Source organism: Theropithecus gelada, chromosome 2, assembly GCF_003255815.1.
Source record: "Theropithecus gelada isolate Dixy chromosome 2, Tgel_1.0, whole genome shotgun sequence".
Lineage (NCBI taxonomy): Eukaryota > Metazoa > Chordata > Mammalia > Primates > Cercopithecidae > Theropithecus > Theropithecus gelada.
Window position 1 is genome coordinate 146,154,240 of NC_037669.1, and position 21,853 is coordinate 146,176,092.

The window sequence follows — 21,853 nt, forward strand, 5'->3', positions numbered from 1 at the left end:
TTCATTTCAGATTAAGTCCAGTGGAAATCTCAGTAAAATATTGGATGTGCAGAAAAGCTTTACACTTTAGAATGAGCTGCGTTATTATCTTTTTCCTGCATCCTAATAAAACCCTTAATCCAACATTTAGGTTGTTTGATAGTTGGCGTTTATAACACTACTGGGGTGAGCATTTATCAAGATAAATTGTAGAGATTTATGTTCCTTCAGGATAGGGAATGTGGCATTTAGAATTCTTATTGCTTAGAAAGTCACAGAAGATACTTTAAACATTTTCTTAAAATTTTATTTATGTAACAGACTCATCTTTTCAGGTTAGTTTTATGAGATAATTTGGAGTCCTTCACTACTTTAAACATTTTCTTAAAATTTTATTGATGCAGAGACTCATCTTTTAAGATTAATAATTTGGAATCCTTCTTCACTGCTCTTTTTCACAAACCCCATTTAATCTGTCAATCAATGTTGTTTAGTCTGCCTTAGAAACATATTCAAATGGATGACTTTTTACCTTCTTTACTACTACTGTTCCTTGTCTGTGTCACCTGGTCTCTAACGTAGAACACTGTTTGAAACACTCTTCAACAGACTTCCTAATTTTATCCTTGGCCTCTTTCTGTGATAGCAACCAGGGTAATCCTGTTAAACTTGAGTCAGATTATGAGATGCAGTATTGCATAGCAGTTAAGAGCACAGCCTCTGGAGCTAGTCTTTCTCAGTTCAAATAGGGCTCTGCCACTTACCATATATTTAAATTTGGGCAACACAGTTAAATGTAATATTGGAAGAGCAGTAGTACTTGGATTAAATGAGTTAATAGTATCTATATGGTAGACATTGTTATTATATTGTTATTACTATTATTTTAGTAGCTATTATGTCATCTCTTTACTCAGAATCCTCTACTAGCTTGCTATTACATTTGAAATAAAAACCAGAGTCTTTACAATGACCTCCTAGACCGTGCACAATCTATTCATTCTGACTTCCGAACTCATCTGATTTTCCCTTGCGTAGTCTCTTCTGGCCATTCTGGATGCCTACTGTCCTCCCTTTTCTTCCACTGCTAATATATGAGGCCTGAACCCAGCTCAGTCAGATTCTCTGTATTTGTTGTTTCCTTTTACTGGAAAGATGTCCCTCAGATATCTGCATAGCTCACTTCCTTTGCTTCAGGTCACCCTCTCAGTGAAACTTGGTTATGTTATCCAAGATAGCAACCCATTCAGGACTCCCTGTGACACTCTATGACACTTTGTTCTTTCTCTTTAGCTGTGAAAGTTAAATGCAATTTTTTTTTTTTTTTTTTTTTGTCTCTCTGTATTGGAATATAAACTCCATGATGGCAGAAGCTTATTTTTGGTCTCTTGTCCAGTCTTGAATGCTGAGTCTCTAGAACAGTGACATGTAGTAGGCACACAGTAACATTGAAGGAATTAGTGAACTTATGGCACCTGGTTAATTCTCTTCTCAAACCCTCATGTGGTATCATCTTTCCCATATATACCCAGCATTCTTTCAGCTGTGCCCTCTGTGGTCTGTGATCTGCTCCATCTTGGCTTCCAGCTATCTGCTCTTAATTCTAAATGGTAATTTGCAATTAACCATTTCCTGTCTTTTGAATAATGAAAACACGAATCCCTCTCCATTTCTAACTAGCAGTGTTTCTCATGTCTTTGAGACCCACTTAACTGTTTCTTCCCCCTGTGGTTTTACCTCACCTTGTCTTGATTTCTTCCTCCTCTGATTTATTGTTGCCCTTCATTGTTTAACCTCCGCATTGTGCTGTTATCTAGAATCAGAAATACCAATTTTTTATTATTTGGCATACCTAGGATGGTATTTTTTTTAGTGTGATTCCTGTTGAGCGTCGTCTGCATCTCTTCATGACGATGCCTGGTACTCGGAATTTATTCCCTAGGAGCCCATGTATACTGAATCAGAAACTCTTGCTGGGGTGTGACCCAGCAATCTCTGTTTTTACAAGGCTTTGGGTAGTTGTTCTAGTCTATGCTAATGTTTGAAAAGCACTGAGCAAGGACATTGGCATGATAGGCCAGTTTCCAGACTGGGAATATCTGAGATTAAGGGTCTAGTTGGGGCCAGCACTGTGGCTCATGTCTGTAATCCCAGCACTTTGGGAGCCCAAGGCAGGCAGATCACTTAAGACCAGGAGTTCTAGACCAGCCTGACCAACATAGTAAAACCCTGTGTCTACCAGAAATACAAATTTATTAGTGGGGTTTGGTGGCGAGCACCTGTAGTCCCAGCTACTCAGGAGGCTGAGGTGGGAGTATCACACTTCAACAGTGGGAGCTAATTGAATCAGAGGTCGTTATGTCTTAGGAGAGTTTTTGTGAATGTGGCAGATAGAGCTTCTTACTGAATCAAAATGATGCTATAAAGCCAATTATTTGGAAACAACATTATGGAGCTGTATTATCTTCCTGTTATTTTCAGAATTTTTATGCTTTGATATATAGAAAATACCTTTCAGTCATTTCCATCTTTTTTAAAAACTCACAGGTCATCTTGGAATCATAGTTGAAATAAATAGTATTTCTCATTAAAGCATTAACATGTGAGTTCATCATAAGTTTGGTAATTCAGAATGGAACCAAAGCACTTCATTGTTTGGAATACAGGTTGGATATCCCTTATCCAAAATGCTTGGGACCAGAAGTGTTTCAGATTTCCAATTTTTACAGATTTTGGAATACAATCATCTTGCATAATGACAAAGATCTCTTCTGAGAATTGAGTCATTAGGCGATTTTGTCATTATAGAAACATCATAGAGTGTACCTATATAAACCTAGATGGTGTAGCTTACCACACCTAGACAATATAGTATACACTGTTTCTACACTACAAACTTGTAAGGAGTGTTACTGTACTGAATATTTAGGTAGTTGTCACACAATGGTATTTGTGTATCTAAATATACCGAAACATGAAAAAGGCAACCCATTGTGCTATGACTGCTACTATATCACTAGATGATAGGAGTTTTTCAGCTCCATTGTAATATTATGGGACCAGTGTTGTATATGTGGCTCATCATTGATGGGACCATCATGTGGCACATTACTGTATTTATATACACATAATGAGATATCTTGGGGATGGGACCCAAGTCTCAACATGAAATTCGTGTATGTTTCATATATACCTTTTACATATAAGACAATATTATATAATACTTTAAATAATTTTATGTAAGAAATAACGTTTTCACTGTCCTCCTCACATTAGGTCAGGTGTGGAATTTTACACTTGTGGTCTTTCAGCACTCAGAAAGTTTTAGTTTGAATTTTGGATTTCTGGACTAGGAATGCTCAACCTGTAATATGAATTAGTAAAGTCTTATCAGGTTCAGTATTTCATTTATTCAGTATTAAGCATATGACAAGGTATCAGTGTAAAAAATGAAACTATAAAAGTACTGGAAGAAAATATGAATAATTATTTTATAATTGCAACATGTAGAAGGCATTTCTGAAGTGTGAGAAACAAAACCCAGAAGATGTAAGAATTAATGGCTGATTTTAAAAAGTCATAAAAATAAAAATTCTGTCTGGGAAAAAATCATACAGTCAAAACAAAGTTGAAAGATAAGTGGTAAATGGGGAGAAAATGTTCAACTCACACGGTTTACTTGGAATTTATTGTAGAGATACAATCTTACATGTAAGAAAATTACTTGTGAACATCATTATCAATTGCAGCATTTTAATATTTAATTTTTATTTTTTTAGCACAGCAGTGGAATGGAAACAGCCTAAATTTTTACCAGCATGCTGGTTAAATTATGCTTCATTCATACAGCAGAATATTATATGTCTGTACTCTATTTGGAAATGTCTCAAAGAAATACAAAATTTTTAAAAAGATGCAGAGTGGAATAGAGAGTATGCACATGTATGAGAAGTATTCACTTGTGCATGCATTAAAATATCTCTTAAACCATACATCAGAACCAGTATTATTGATATTTTCTGTGGGGAAGTCAGTTAAATGTCTGGTAAAGATTATCACTTTCTACTTCACCTAGTCCAAAAGTTAAATTACAAATAAGGAAAGATCAGCCATGTATATAAATACATGTTTTAGATCTCCAGCTTGGCACAGTGGATGCTAGAATGTTTTTTGTATTTTCTGGGATATACTCCAAAAAAAGATGTCTCCTTACATAAAGATGAGAATTATGACAGTTTTCAACACGGAGTGAATAATAAACTTTTTTGGAGTCTTGTGGTAATTCTATAGAAGATATTTGTAGTTGTCTTCATCAAATCATCATTTAATTTTATGTACTGAAAATATATAATATACAGATTCAATTTTCTGAATTGAATTCTAGTAATCTTTTATATTGCAACTTCAACTCGTGGAACAATGTGGAGAACTAGCAACTTGTTGGGGGAGGATTCTGAGCTTCCAAAACTGATACCATAAAACTTTCAAGACAGTATGAGGATGAACTGCTCCTCAAGTTAAATGTACTTATTTTATGCAAGGTAGATAACAATGGAAGATATCTCCTTATAAAAATCATATTATAATGTGTTCATGGCCATGTGGAGTAAAGTAAGCAAATATTTCACTATAATTAAAGATGGTAAATGAAAGTTATGTCTTCTCTCCATTTTTGTTCCTGTTTCAGTCACATCACACTTTATCAGGTCTACATTTAGTTTTGTGTACCTGATTCATTTATTTTCATTGCTTTCGTTTTGGCAGACTTGTGCATAAAGGCTGTTCTTTTTCCGTTATGAAGAATAAAATGTTATCTTGATTCAGGCACCTCACCCTTACAACTTTCTCTTAGAGCATGGCTTGCCTAAGCGTAAGTCTAACTCAAGCTTTCTGTTCCTGGGCAACTCTCCTTATTCATATGCAAATTGGCAGGAATATATTACCTCAGCCTGTGCTTGTTTGTCCTGGTTCCTAACTTTACTATTGATCCCCTTTTCATATAAGCATTGGAAATATTTTTAATGTCTGTGTAAAATATGAAATAAACAGTAACAGATCGTATGTGTTTCAACAAGCTATGTAACCTTGGTACCAGATTTCTGGCAGGCAGTTCATATTATCTAATAAAGCATTTGGCCAGCAGATGGGTTACCCCATCCCACTCAAAGAAGGTTTCTCATTCATTTGTGGAGGTTGCTGAAACCTTTGAACCCTTGGAATTCAACAGATTAAAGTACTGTATTTGTGAAGGGACAGATCCATTTTCCTTTGACGTTAAAATTATATCTAGTGTATATATTTTTATAACATTTGAAGGGATCAATTGTATTTTCCAAGTCATAAATTTTGGAAAATGGTCCTATACTCTTTGTTTTAATTTTTATAAAGATAGGAAACATACTGCTTTGCCAAGATAATCTTTTCATTTTGGATGTTGTTTATTATACTTTGTATTGATATGTAATCCGCACTCCTCAATTAATTCCTTTCTCTCTCTCCACCCCAGCCAGTTCTTTCCACTAAAATCATTTAGAGAAAATCTAGTATTGCTTTCTCTAAAAATGTAATGAGTTGGTGGGGAGGTAGTGAATCTTTCTTTTCTTTTTTTCATGTAGAAAAATTCTCAGTCTCTCAACTATTCAATAATGATATGATTGCTAGACCCCTGAACCTACTGGTTAAACTCCTTATTTGTCAAAATTCACCTTAATTTAGCATCCCAAGTTCTTACAGTTTCCACAGATGGGCTATACAGATTGCAGTGTAATCATCACTTCTGTTAAGATAGCTTTTGTTTTTGTTTGTTTGGTTTGGTCAGCCATCTCACATATTGGCTCATTTTTGAGTTTGTATTCAAGTAAGGCCCATAGCACACTTTTTTCCCCAACTTCTTAAAATCAAGTTTTACTCTGATTGAACCTCCTCCCTGCCGTGTGTGATCACTCTTTGCTGTTTGAATTTTACTTTTCCCTTCTGAACTCTGGAAAGAATTTGCTGAAACTCAGTGTATAGTCCTTGGCTGCAATCCATTCATTTCATCTGTGTTTCTGGGAAGGGATTGGCATACATGTGGAGGAGCAGCTCCCCCTTTTTTTAATTGCTTATCATGTTTAGGTTGAGTTCTTAACTTTTAGGTCATGGACAATTGTTGAGAGGCAGAAGTAGAGAAGTACAGAGGTGATGAGGGCCTGTGGGATTTACTGAAGGGAGTTATTGCAAGCAGTTCTAAGTAAAGTGGTTTTTTGTACAGATTGGAAAAATTATAGGGTTCATATGTATATATTAATGACTTTCTAAAGTATATGGATACTGTTGAGATTGTGAGAATGTAAATTTATTTAAATGTCACTGTATTTATTTCAACATTTTCTCATAATTTTCTTGATCAGTTGTTGCTATAATATGGCTATAGAGCAGACCACAATGTTTTATATTAAAAATTACACCTCATATTAGGAAACTGGAGCCTTTTATTTTATTTTATTTTTATTTTTTTGAGATGGAGTCTTGCTCTGGCACCCAGGCTGGAGTGCAGTGGCACGTTCTCCGCTCACTGTAAGCTCCGCCTCCTTGGTTCACGCTATTCTCCTGCCTCAGCTTCCCAAGTAGCTGGGACTACAGGTGCCAGCCACCACACCCAGCCAATTTTTTTGTATTTTTAGTAGAGACCAGGTTTCACTGTAGCCAGGATGGTCTCAATCTCCTGACCTCGTGATCCACTCGCCTTGGCCTCCCAGAGTGCTGGGATTGCAGGCGTGAGCCACTGGACCCGGCCAGGCTTTTATTTTAAGATTCAGATCTTTGTCTAATATTTATTCAAGTTTTATTGACCATAAATATACTAATTTTGGTATTTTTTGCAGTATAATCTGTATGTTTTAAAAAAATGTCTTGAAGCTTTCATAGCATTTTGAAAGTAACTACTACTAGAAATTCTTGATCATAATATTCCTTTGAGTTCTGTCTTGAAATTTGTCATCCATTCACTATTAGGTTACCTAACAGACAAAAGCTCACATGTGGGTATATCACTGGAAAACATGAGTATCCAAAAGGACGATTGGGAAACCTAAATAAAAAGTTCTTAATATTTGCGTGTATAACATTTTTATTTCAAAAAATGATAAAGATATATCATGGCTTGGTTTGAAGTATTTATAAAGGTTGGGGATGGTCTCGGTGCACTTGGTCTTTCACATACCTGTTATCTCTGGAAGTGTTGATCTATTTTTCTTCATTTGGTATCTAGTTAGTGTCGGACCTTATGGTTCTAGAAGGGTTTATTTTTAACTTCATGACTCCTATCCAGGACCATTTGTCTTACAGCCTTTCTGTAAATAACTGGCAATACTTGCCCTCTCCATCCCACTGCACATACTGCTGTGGTGACCAACTCATTCCAGTTTGCCTAGGACTTTTCCAGTTTTAAAACTGAAAGCCCTGTATTTCTGGAATCTCCTCAGCCCTGGGCATACTGGGATGGTGAGTCATTCTGCATACTACCCTCTACTTTTCAGCACTTCTCTTAAGTTGTGGTTTGTCTGTTCATTGTCCAGAGTGGGCTGTGGAAGCCCAGGCATCCATCTGAAAGCTAATGTGTGTGAAGATGCCTTGTATGTAGCGTTAGAGGTTGGAAGTGACTTTTTTCTTTAAGCATTCCATTGACCCTCTTTTTCTACAAAAATGGTAGGAAATCATTGGATATCTCTTGACACATCCTTTTTAGGTTTCTTTTTTTTCTTGTTGAAATTGTGACATGAATTACCCTTGAGGAATTTTTGTCTTGAATTTTTTTCAACAATTCTGCAAAATAAAATTAATTATCTCCAACAATTCCACAAAATAAAATTAGACTGCATGGCTTCAGTTTGTCATAGTTTTTGGTGACTCAATACTTAACAAAGCAACAAAATTGTGCAATAAAATCTAGGAAAACCAAGTTTTTTAGTAATTGTGAATCCCAAGTTATCTTAGATTGGTTACCACTTAACTGCAGGATCCTGGACAAGTCTTGTTTTCTCTTTAGATTATGGTTTCCTCCTTCATGAAAGAAGCGGGCTTTGCTAGACTGACCCTGAGGTCATAATTTACGTTAAAGGAAATGACTTTCAGTCAGTGGAAGAGCAGGGTATAATTGCTTTATGTACCAAATACTTATTTTCTGGAGTCCATTTGGAGTCATTTTTGTGTCTCTCTAGCTTGGCCTCTGAGTACAGAACACAGCATAATGCACTATCCCCATAGTACCTCTTTCAGATAAGACTTCCTGACTGTAGCTAGGATATTATGTCAGACATCCCCAAGACTTATCCTTGGGGTTCAGTGATTCACCAGGAGGACCTACAGGATTCGGCATATAGTTGTACTCATGTCTATGACTTATTACTCTGAAAGGATACAAAGCAAAATCAGCAATGAGAAAAAGCACATGGGTGAGGTCCAGGGAAAACAGGAATAAGCTTCTAACAGTTATTTTCCAGTTAAGTCACAGAAGATGTGCTTAATTCTCCAAGCAGCTAACTAGTTGTGACAACATGTGTGAAATGTTGAAATGTTTACCTACTATGAAAGCTCATTAGAGATTCAGTGCCCATAGCTTTTCTGGGGAATGGTCACATAGGCAGCCTCTGTACCAAAATTTCAAACACCCAGAAGGAAGGCAGATGTTCAGCATAAACCACGTTGTTTGTATAATTTAGCCATAGTGAGCCATCTTATCTAGGAATGATGGGAACCCTTCCCATTGGAAAACCATCTGGAAACCATATGGAATCCAACTTTTCAGATGCCTGCCAAGGACCAACCTTACAAGCAGATCTTTCTAAGGATAGAAGTCTTAAGTTGCTATCTCTTTTCTGAACGTAGTAAAACTCAAAGATTGCTTCAGCCCTTAACCTGTTGTCCAAGGGAGGCCACATGACATTGAGGAGTAACTCTGAAGTTCTCCTTCTGGCCCTACTAGTAATTTGTTAGGTGACTTTGGCTAAGTTGAGAGGAACTGTACCTTCTTCACCTATGAATTTGAGATGATTATGCTAACTACATAGGGATTTTGTTAAATTATTTTATGCACACGTACGTGCAAGATATATGATATTACTTGCCCCTGAGTCCACTCATTCTGAAATGTTTTTTAAGAACCTACTGTGTGCTTAATATTGTGATAAGCTCTGGGGGTCAAACTGTGAGCAAAAGAATGTTCTCTGCCTTTCTGTAACTTATAGTCTCGTTGGAGAGAGAAACTTTAATCTCACATAATTTGAGAGTATTCATAATTTGAGATTATGCAAATTAATATGTAATTACAATTTGTGGTGAGTGTCCTGAAAGAGAGTTAGAAAGTGCAGTGAAAAATTTTATGGGTACTGACCTATTCTACTAGGTCAGAGAGGGTCTCTCTAAGGAAATAGTATATGTGTAAGAATCTCAAGTTTGCCTGGGCAGTGGCCACATCAAGATGTCAGGGAGGAGTATTAGATAATGGTCTTGAAAAGGCTCTTCTCTTTGAATGGGAGGGTGCAGACATTATTAGAAAATAAAACACAGGCCAACGTGGTTGAAGAAGAGAGAACAAAGGGGAGAGAGAAAGTGGATGAGACTGGAGAGAAGTAACCTAGGGCCACATTGTAGTAATGGAGTTTCTCTACTATCCTAAGAGGGTATTTACCAATGAAGTGACATGATCAGATATCTAACTATTTTGAAATGATCACCCTGGCTGCTTTGTAAACAAAGGTTTAGAATGTACAAAGTTGGCTTAAGAGGCGATTGGAGAAGCCTGAGCTAGTGCTGATTATAACTTGAGTTAGAGTTATTATAGCTTGCTGGGAGATGGAGAGGAATGTAAAGATTTGAGAAGGCCTATCTAGAGTTACTTGCTAAACTGTTTGAATAAACAGTTTCATGACTGTTTTTCCATAATTTTTAAAAACAATCTGTATAGCATCTCTGGTAGAGAAAGGGATGGGAGTTATAACTTGCTGAGTTTTGCACATCAGCTACAATCTATCTTGCCCATGCTTCCTTTGAATATATATAAGATACTGTCTAACACATACGTAGGAGTTTGTGTCGACTGCTTCATATATACTAACTCATTTTACTTTCATGGAAATCTTGTCAGGTAGATGCTATTATTACAGACATATTACAGTTGAGACACAGAGTTTAAGTAACTGACCAAATCAAAACAAATAAGAAATAGTAGAGCTGGGATTTAAGCTAACTAGTTTGCGTTCAGATCCATATGGCCAACTATATAGATAAGTAGCAAACTTATGACCCTTAGGCCAATTCTGACCCATGGCTGTTTTTGCACAGCCAGCCAGACAACTACAAATTTTTAAAAATTTAAAGGGTTGTAAAATATAAGGAAAAAATAAAATTTTGTTAGTGTATGTGGCTCACAAGGCCTGAAATGTTTACTATTTGACCTTTTGCAGAAGAAGTTTCTCAACATCTCTATTATGCTAACTTTTACTACGAAAACATTTTTCTTTAGTAGAAAATTGAGAAACTTTCTACTTTACAGATAAAAGATGCGTCCAGTCATAAAATCAGTTAGTAGTAGAATGAGAACAGTGTACTCCCTGTTACTTCTGTGACAGAATAATTTGTTTTTTATTGTTGCCAGTTTAAAATTAAGAACTGTGTTTAAAGTTACTTGAGAAGATATGGATAAAAGGCAGCTGGGCTAGTGCTGAGTTACTTAACTGTGATGCCCTCATTAAGAAAACGGATTTCAGCGCCGCTGAGACTCCGTCTCAAAAAAAAAAAAAAATGGATTTCAGATGGATTTTATAAGCTGCTTTAGCATTTGGTGACATGATATATTAGCAAAAACAGTTTCTGTTTTGAAACCATGGTTTGTTTTTAAATAGAAAAATTGTGTCACTACTGAATATTGGTAAATTCTGTTCCGATATCAACAGCTATTTGGAGAAAAAAATGACTCCAACAATGCATTTTTTTTTTCTTCCAGACCTTTGAGGACATAGCATGTTTTAGCCTTTCTAAGCAAATTGACCTCTTGATTTTTGGAGAAATTATAAATTCATCTGAATTTTCAGACGGAGAAAAATAACCATTTAACAAAGATTTATTAAATCTTACTGTAATGTTAGGTATTTTGGAGGATTATGTAAAGATGATTACATAGTCTGCCACAGGTTTTCATTTGGTAAGTGGTTGTTCAAATCTACCACACTGTATAGATGCATCACCTGTTTCTTATGCATGGAAACTGTATTGATCTGTTGTCTAATAGAGTCTGAAGGTGGCAATAGAGGTTACATTTGGCTACTGATGAGCTTCCATTTGCTTGTTTTTTTAACATCATGGTGCCAGGTATCTTGCTGAAACCAAGAAAAAGAGATAGCTGTTGCTGTTATAGATTGGTGGTAGCAGTGGATGGCGGGTGCCTGTTATTGAAGCACCATTCCTCAGTCATCTCACTTCATCATTCATTTGGCTGGTGGAGGGTGGATTGGAAAAGGTATTAATTATAGTTATTTAAATTATAATATTGTTTGGTTAAAGAACTCTGTATATTGTATGTTTCATTATCCTTAGATGATTCAGTCTGCTAAAAGATCCACATTGCAGAATTTTCTATTATTTTTTTTTGATTGGAAGTTTAGAGATTTTACCTAAAGTTGTACTCTGTCTTTATAGGAATTCTGTATTTTTAGTTATTTGATAACTTTCCATACTATTTTCCATAGAGGTTGAACTAATTTACATTCCCACAAACAATGTGTAAGCGTTCCCTTTTCTTTGCATCCGTGCAGACATCTGTGGTTTTATGACCTGTTAACAATAGCCATTCTGACTGCTGTGAAATGGTATCTCATTGTGGTTTTGATTTTCACTTCTCTGCTAATTAGTGATGTTGAACATTTGTTCATGTATTTCTTGGCCACTTGTATTTCTTCTTTTGAGAAATATCTCTTCAGCCATCCCAATACTGGGTATCTACTCAAAGGGAAAGAAGTCATTATATAAAAAAGACACCTATACTCATAAGCTTATTGCGGCACTGTTCACAACAACAAAGTCATGGAGCCAACCTAAAAGTCCACCAGGAGTTGACTGGGTAGAGAAAATGTGAAATGTGATATATATGGACCATGGGATATGACACAGCTACAAGAAAGAATAAAATCATGTCCTTTGCAGTAGGATGAATGGAACTGGAGGCCATTATCCTATGTGAGCTAACTTAGAAAACCAAATACCACATGTTCTCACTTATAAGTGGGAGCTAAACAATGGGTACACATGGACATATAGATGGAAAAAATAGACACTGGGGACCCCAAAAAGGGGGAGGTTGGGAGAGGGTTGAAAAGTTACCTGTTGGGTACAGTGTTCACTATGTGGGTAATGGATATACTAGAAGCCAAATCCTCACCAATATGCAATGTACCCATGTAACAAACATGCACCTGTATCCTCTGAATCTAAAATTAAATTTAAAGAAATAATAAAAACAAGAACTATTCAGCTGAGCTCATATTGTAGAACCATACGAAAATAAAGTTTTATATTTTTTAACACTGAATTTTGTGTTTGTGTGCAACAGTGAGTAACTGAACAAGGGACTTGGAAAATATGTGTTGACTCAATAAGTAAATGAATGAATAGATGGAAAAATAATAATTATAGGGATTTTTAAACATACAAAAAATGCAGTTTCAGTATTTATCACATATGACCAGTCTTGTTTTAATCTGTCTACCCGAATTAACTTTAAAACACATTGTAGGCCTGATATCATTTGATTGGATATTACTTCAGTATGTGTCTCTAAATTATAAGGACTCTTTTTTTAAAAAAAGTAAATGAAATTAGCATGCTAAAAAATTAACTAATTTCTCAATATCACCAAATATCTAATTAGTATTCAAATTTCTCTAATTTTCTCACAAATGCTTTTTTATAGTTTTTACAAATCAGGTCCGAACTCAGGTCCATGACTAACATTTGTTTGAAATGTCTCTTATGTTAATATTCTATATATTTCCCTTCCCTTTTGTGCCTTTTGCCATCGATTGCATAAGTCATTTGTCCTATAGAATTTTTCATGTTCTGAATTTTATTGCTGACATCTCTTTCCTGTCACCATATCTTTGTCTCTCTATTTCTGGTAAATTTGTAGTGTAAATGGTAGTGAAATCCGAAAAGTATGTATCCAGTTTAGGTTACATTTTCTAACAATAATACTTCATAAATGGTGAGATGGTTGAATTTTTGAATTGGTTGATAAAAGCATGTGGGTGATACATGTCAACACTATTGTTTTTTTTTTTTTTTTTTTTTTTCCCTCCAACTGAGATTTATTTCTTATTGCAGTCATGATGATACTGAATAGCAAGTTAGAGGAAACAGCTGTTCATGTGTAATGTTACTAACCAGACCTTTCTTTAACAAAGTTACGTATTTGTGATTTGGTTTAGGTTATTTATAAAGAGCAACAGCACTGTGAAACAGTAGGAGTTCTTATTTGGCATAGGATTGCTAGACATGGTCAGACTACACATGAGTAAGCTTTGCCTTCTGAGTCATTGGATTTGGTTACATTTTTGTCTACTCAAGGGTCTGGCCAACTTTACTTTTCCTACTAAGGATGATGAAATCCTTGCTGTTAACTTTATGCTGGAATTGTAAGTGTGAAAATTCATCCAGTAAAACCCGAAACTTGTAGTTAATTTTTATGATTTATATAGAAGAATTTAAGTAAGAAATGTAACTTTAAATAGAGTAATTTTATTACAGATAGACTTTAAAAGCCTCTTTGTTCTTATAAAATAAAATGTGGTATTCCCTATTTTGAAATTTATTCTGAATAATGTTAAATTTTCATAATCAGTTAAGCTCTGTTGGAAACTTTATAAACGAAAATTTTTTTAAATAGTTGATTTTAAAAAATATTCTTAAAATATATTTACTTGGGCCTGATCACTCAGACTGGAGTGCAGACATGTGATCTTGGCTCACTGCCATCTCTGCCTCCCGAGTTCGAGCGATTCTCCTGTCTCAGCCTCTTGAGTAGCTGGGATTACAAGTGTGTGCCACCATACCCGACTAATTTTTGTGTTTTTAGTAGAAACGAGGTTTCACAATGTTGGCCAGGCTGGTCTCAAACTGCTGCCCTCAAGTGATCTGCTCACCTCATCCTCCCAAAGTGCTGTGATTACAGGCATGAGCTACTGTGCCTGCCCAGGAAATACCTTTTTCTTAGAAAAAATTCTAAGACTGTTGATGTTTATCTTCATGGAATTTTTTTTTTTTTGGTTGACTAATGAGCGTTTGAATTTAGTATTTCTTTGTATATTGTACTGATTTATATTTTATTGTAGTTATTTTCAAAATTTGATGGATAAGTATATTGGTTTATCTGCTGTAATTTTTATAATGCATTATTGCCATGTTTGGTGATTATTGCTTAGGGGATACTCAAAACCTGTATTGTTTTCTTATAAATAGAGTGCAAGTGAGAAACAAATGATGTTACTCAGAGAATATTGAAAAGATGTTAGTTTTGCTTTCTTAGAGTGTGGGTCCTTCTAAATCTTTAGTTAAAACAAAAACAACAACAATAATAACAACAAAAAACTGTTCCAGCCCTTTTGGCATTTGTTGATGCACTTGTTTCTTTTGTACATTTTCCAACATGCCTTTTCCTATTAATAATAATCATTATCTGTAGTAGCTTATTGTAGGTGTTTTGAGACAATTCCTTAACTCTGTCTACTTCTACTGAAAAGTGTTATGTGGGACTGAAAATAATAATTCATTATAAAATGGTCGTTAACAGTTGTGTATTTACTAGGGCAGTGATTATTTTGATTTCATTTATTCTTTAAAGATAAACCAAAACACAATAAATAATGTTGTTGCTTATAAGAATTTTCATAAAAAAGCAATCTTGGATAGTAGAAAAAAATTAAGATTTTGTTTTTAAATATTTGCTCCCAGTCGTCACAATTTATTTTAGAAAATTGGGATCAGATTTAATGGTTGTATTGTTTTTTGTATATGTCATTATTTTGATGAATATAATTTGCTGATATCCTCGCTGATGTCATAAATCAGGAATGATTTATAGATGATAGTGAAGTTTGTTAATTAGATAATGTCAGAGAATCAATCATTATGGATTATAAAAAATGTTCATTTTATGGAAGTTTTTCTCAATGTTGAAATACTCTATTGATGGCATGCTTTTTCTTAATCATCAGTGTACTTTTTTGCATTGAAATAACTGTCATTTGAAGGTTCATCATTTGTCAGTAATACAACCAATTTGAATCATCTGTTGTTTCAACAGCTCTTTGTTTAGTCTTGTATAGATCAACAAACCAGAATATTTCCATGGGTTTAGTGAGGTCTCTGATTATTGTAGTGAGTTGTAAAATGTGAGCATTTGATCTCTTGGTAAATCTTCTTGTGTTTCCTTTTGTCTTTGCAGATAAATTATTAGTCATAACTGTAGCAACGAAAGAAAGTGATGGATTCCATCGATTTATGCAGTCAGCCAAATATTTCAATTATACTGTGAAGGTATGGTATATCTTTTAACCTTTGAAGATCCTGTAATGTGTGCCTAAAGTACAGTTTTCATAATAACAGCACTACAATCTGTAATCCTCACAAGGAAGATAGCATTTGGTTACATAATTGCTATTAGTTCATATAGTTTTTGGCCTTATTAATATTTCCTAACACAAATAAATGGTAAATGCTTGAGGTGAGGGGATAGCCAAGGTACTCGGATTTGGTCATTACATGTTGTATGCCTGTACCAAAATATCACATGTACCCCATAAATATGCAACTATTATGCACCTATAATACTTAAAATAATACTGTGCCACTTAAACAATAATTTCTTAATTTTTGCCAATGCTTTGTATAAATATGTTCTATAAAACAGCAAAAAAAAATGTTAATATGTATTTGCATATATATATATAATTTCTTTCTGGCAGGTCATATACAAATACAATGTAAATAAGATTTGGCAGGGATTTTTTTCACTGAATAATTTTTTCTGTAATGGACTTTGCTATCATAGGATGATTCTTTGTTTACAGAGAATTAGAAACATAAATGTGAAGAGGGTGCCTTTTCTGTCTGTTGAGAATTTTCTTTTTTTTTTTTTTTTTGGTTCATTTGTTTTCATTTAGAGGAATTTGGGAGCATTGTTATTGTATTTTTAACCAAAGCGTTTTAGAAAATTTATCTCCAGGTGAACATCTCATTGACAAGTGATCAGAGGAAACTTGGGGAAACTGATAGAACTATTAAACTTAGCTATGAGAGGTCTGCCATTTTATTTACTTACTTGTTTTTTCTAATAGAAAGAAGGATCTGTCAGCCAAGTCTTTTCTACAAATAAGAGGAGAACAAGGAGATACCTAGGTAGGAACACAAAAAGCAAAAAAACTTTTTTTTAAAAAAAGAAGAAAGATTACTTTTTGGAGAAAAAACTGATCCATTTGAGTATATAATGTATTAAAAAGATAGTTTTTATTAAATAACCACTGGAATGCTAAATGTAGATGTAAATATAGAACAGCTTAATGTTAATATAGAATAGCTAATAAACAGCTAAACTTTGCTGAAAAGGAGATATAGTGGTAATAAATAGATGTTTAATATAGGATAAATGAAAAACATGTTACAAATATGTTACTATGGTAGAAGAAAAATGTATGCACCAACAGGAGACACTGTGGAAATAAAATTAAAATTAAGATAAAATAATACTGAAATCTAGTTGGGGAATCATTAGGGTTCAGACTGGAGAGAGAGTGGAATGTTTCTTATATGCAAGGCGCCTTGTAGGGAAATTTATATATTATATGCTGTTAAGTCACTATATGAACCGCGTAACGTGGATACTACTTTATTTCTGGATGAGGAAAACTTGTCCTAATGCAAATAACTATAAAGTATAATATCAGATCTTGGACCCCATCCCCACTTAACTTACTGGAATTTATGATCCTTTTGCTGTCTCCTCATGTAATGCAGTGGTTCCCAAAGTGTGGACCTCAGACCACCACCATCTGCATCACCTGGCTGCTGGTTAGAAAGGAAAAATAGGCTCCACCTCAGACCGACTGAATTACAAATTCTGGGAGTGATACCCTGAAGTCTGTGTTTGAACAAGGCTTCCATGAGATTCAGATGCACACTGAAATTTGACAACCATTAGTGTAGTGGAACGAACATAGAGAGTGGTGCTTAACGTGGTGTATTGCACAGAGCAGATTCTCAGATGTCATTGGGTCCAATATTGCTTCAGAGTTAGGGATTCCAGATGGGTTGTGAAATAAATCTCAGGGCCAGAGGAGGCCAGTTTTTAGAGCAAGTACTATTAATGCTTCAAGATTAGCCTAGTTTGAATCCAGATCCAAAACAGCTTGAGTTTTCTTGGGTTGTATTTTTCCCTCAGCCTTCCGCAAAGGAGGTGATAAGTTTTAACAAGACATTTGAGGCTGGGAGCCCCACAGGCTTTCCCGGCAAGACTTATCTCTGACTCAGTATTAAGTAAAGTTAGAACTAATGGTATTTATTATTAAATTTTATTTTATCCTTTTCATGTGTGTTTATTTTTAATTTCATTCTCCATTAATTTCCCAGATCTCTTAGTAGATTATTATAATGGCAACTTCAGACTTTGTTTTGATGAAACGAAGAGAAAAGGTGTGTGTTGTGTGGGGGAAGGGTCATGTATTGTACTTTCTGTTCCCTTAGAGTCAGTGTGTCATAATGCATTTCCAGTTCAGGGAGCAGCTGCTGAGGCTCAAGCAAATAGTGAAGAGAAAGGGTACAGGGTAATTAAAATGAAATTTAAAATAATCGTACTTAGGCAGTTTTTTGCATTGAAAAATCCTTGTTAAGCTTTAGACAATTACATAAGTTTAGGAAGTATAAGGTAAAGAAGGTGATTATTTTTTTTTTCTTGATGCCCTCTGTAATTCCCTGAAAAACCCATTTGGGTTCAGTAGGAAAATCACTTAAAGGCCTCTCATCAAGGAGTTGCTGAGCTTCAATATTGATCATAAAGATTTCTTGCCAGATTAAAAAAAGTGATATGGGAAATGTATTCGTTTTTCTTCTTTTTGGTCTAAACAAATAGGAAGAACATGATACAATGTGAGAAATACTTTCTGGGTCTACTTCCTTGGGTTAGACTCACAACTTTTGAGATGGTAAAATTGAGAAGGGCATTTTGTGGATGGATAACATTAAAGAATTATGATCTCACTTAGGTATCTAGATTTTTTTTTTCTAGCATCATGATTTCATGAAACATTAGAAGAGTGGTTATTGTATAGTACTGTTCAAGTTGATGATGTCTTTAAGTTTTTCATAGTACTTTCATAATTTGAGTTTTGCTCAGGAATGAAATGTTTTGTTCATAGGTCCTTGGTCAAGGAGAAGAATGGAGAGGTGGTGATGGAATTAATAGTATTGGAGGGGGCCAGAAAGTGAGATTAATGAAAGAAGTCATGGAACACTATGCTGATCAAGATGATCTGGTTGTCATGTTTACTGAATGGTAAGAGAAACACCTGTGAATTTTAAAATCTGTATTAAATTACTTTTTAAAGAGATGAGATTTGTATTTGTAGATGATGTATTAAAATACGCTTGGATGGGTGGCTCACGTTTGTAATCCTAGCACTTTGGGAGGCCTAGGCAGGTGGATCACAAGGTCAGGAGTTCAAGACCAGCCTGGCCAAGATCGTGAAACCCCGTCTCTACTAAAAATACAAAAAATTAGCCGGGCATGGTGGCGGGCACCTGTAATCCCAGCTACTTGGGAGGCTGAGGCAGAGAATTTCTTGAACCCAGGATGTGAGGTTGCAGTGAGCCGAGGTTGTGCCACTGCACTCCATCCTGGCGACAGAGCGAGACTCCATTTAAAAAAAATTATTGACAAGGAATCATTGTTTTAAAAAGTAGATATTACTCAGTTATAAAACTGTTGTATTAATTAGTTCTCATGCTACTATAAATTCCTGAGACTGCATAATTTATAAAGAAAAGAGGTTTAATTGGCTAACAGTTTCACAGGCTGTATAGGAAACATGATGCTGGCCAACTGCTTGGCTTCTGGGGAGGCCTCAGGAAACTTAGGATCATGGCAGAAGGCAAAGGAGGAATGAAAGTCTCACATGGTTAGAGCAGGAGGAAGTGAGGGGAGGTGCTACATACTTTTAAACAATCAGATCTCGTGAGAACGCTGTAATGAGAACATCACTAGGGGGATGGTGCTAAACCATTAGAAACTGCCCTCATGATCCAGTCACCTCCCACCTGGCCCCACCTCCAGCACTGAGGGTTACATTTCAACATGAGATTTGGTTGGGGATGTAGATTCAAATTATATCACCCATGGTCTGACATGATGTAATGCCATCAAAGACAATGAATTATCATGAACACTAATGAGACAACATGGCAAGAGCTAACTAACGTTTTTGTGAAATTCATACTTTAGTCTTGAGTTAAGAATAAATATCATATTGAGCTTTACTCTTGAGAAGGGTGACTTAATGGATTCTGGTTAAACAGAAGAAAAAAGACCACGCAAAGTTATAAATACAAGTGAGAGACATAAGAAAGCCTGTGTTACTAAGAAAGAAGAACCTTTTTAATGTAAATGTATTTTGTGTAATATTTCCCTCTCCTAATTAAAATATCCACTGTCTTTTTTTGCCATCTTCTTATAATTTTATAGTAACATCAAATTGTCGTGAGTTATTAGTTACTACTTCCTTTCTTTTATTCTCTGTATCTTATTTGTTTTTGCTATTGATTGCTCATTTTAAGTCCTCGTGAATTTTCCCCTCTAACTTAGGAAAGTCGTTTTATATGTTTCTTCTCAACTTGAAAATGTAAAGACACAAATTATTTGCAGATGAAAAGAGTAATATTTTTATGCATTAATATACATAAGAAAGTTGTAAATTATGAAATGAAAATAGATATTAATATAATGAAGTGTGCCATACACACTTAAAAATTTTCAAAAGGTACATAACACTTGCATCTGTAAAATTTTCCTGTTATATTTTACGCAAAAAATTAAGTTCTACCTGTGGTTACCTATTTTGCAAGATGAAGTATGGTAAGGCAAGTGTTAACCATAGTGTACTGGCAATTTTTCTACAGCATTTGTTGTTTTTTTTTACACTTAGAAAAATAATACCAAGTTCATTAAAATAGCTCTGTAGAGTAAATACTGAGTATGTTTTGGTTTGAAATTACCATGGATTTCAAACAACCATATTAGTCAACTTATACTTGTCACATGTACATTTTCACTTTGGCTCTGAGGCAGATTCTCCTTGTAAGAGTTACTACATATGAGTCAGTAAAGATTTTAGATCCCCAAGGTTCCTTTTGGGTTTTAGGAGGAACTCTTTTTCTCTACCATTACTCTCACATCACCATCTGCCACCTCTGGCCCCCTATCTAACGTTTATCCTTGTGGACAGCTGATATAGTGAGGGACCTATTTTTTTCTCATGAGAATTAGGACACTGTGAGATACCTAAAGCTAGCTTGAGTTTGAGTTTGTTGATTTAGATGATACTTTAAGACCTAGCTTGACAGAAAAGGTAATAAAATTTTAATGGAAGACACAGTGTCTTCCAGGCACTGTTAGTGTTTGGGATATATCACGGAAACAAACAGATAAAATTTCTTACAACTCCTGTGAGAACAGCCAGCTAACTGAAAACATGGGTGCCCACTCAGCCAAATAATTGTCTAAGAAGAGTTATTAACATTTTCTCCGTCATAACCTACCATGACTACCCTGTGGAAAAAACCTAGGGGTCATGAGAAAGTAGCCAGGGGAGTAAAGAGGGATGAGCAATTGAAGCCACATAAGAACTTTTTTTTAACCCCACTTATTTTTTAAAAACAACACACTTTTTAAAAAGTATATACAGAGTGATGAATTTAGTTGAAAATTGTAGGTAATCTAGGGCCCGGGAGAATGAATTAAGTGAACTAAGCTGTTTGTAAATGGTTTGAAATATGATGCCCATTCTGTAACACAATTCTTAAACTCTTAATTAAGGTTAGTTCTGGTAAAGGGCTGGAATTCAGGATATATTTATTTTAATAAAGCAAACACATTCTTATTTTTTACGTGGTATTTTTAAGGACAATTCAACTGTAATAATTAGTTTTATGGAAGCATAGGTCACTATTATATGAAAATATACAGAGATTTATAAACTTGGTGGTTTAGATGAGCCTTTTAAGAAACACAGCTTTGTTATGGTATAATTTATATAACATGCCATAAACATTTGTAAGTGTAAAATTCAGTGAATTTAATTAAATTTACAGAGTTGTGCAGTCATCCCCATTATTCAATTTTAGAACATTTCCAATACCCCATAATTATCCCGTATGCCATTTAGACATGCTAAAAAGCCCGAATTAATTTGGAAACAATTTTGTCACATTCCTTCCATGGAATATGTATACTAAAATTACTTTTGGATGAACATTTAAAATTAGAAGCTGGCTCTTTATAAATATAATGTGTAGGGTAAGATTTATTATACTTAATTTAGATAAAAATAAATATTTGGCAAGGTTTTAGGTTATTCTCAGAACAAAAGGAAAACTGAAGATATCCATATAATAAATTCAATCTTTTTTGCAAGTTATTTCATGCTTCAGTGTTTGTGTGTTTCCTTGCAATTAAAATGGCTTATAAAGTTTGATAATCTCTCCTTGATTAGAACACCAAAAAATATGAATTTGGTGATTTTTTTTTTAAATAGGCTAATGAAAATTTTGGGGACAAATATTACAATTTGGTAGCTATCAA

At 34.8% G+C, this 21,853-nt stretch overlaps 1 protein-coding gene across 1 annotated transcript in view; it reads left to right on the forward strand.

The window, feature by feature from the left end:
- PLOD2 (procollagen-lysine,2-oxoglutarate 5-dioxygenase 2) overlaps nt 1-21,853 on the forward strand; it is a 92,782-nt gene that overhangs the window by 22,891 nt on the left and 48,038 nt on the right. Inside the window, exons 2-3 of the mRNA XM_025376682.1 lie at nt 15,452-15,543; nt 18,417-18,553. Of these exons, the coding sequence (XP_025232467.1) occupies nt 15,452-15,543; nt 18,417-18,553 (229 nt within the window). The remainder of the gene's footprint in view (nt 1-15,451; nt 15,544-18,416; nt 18,554-21,853) is intronic.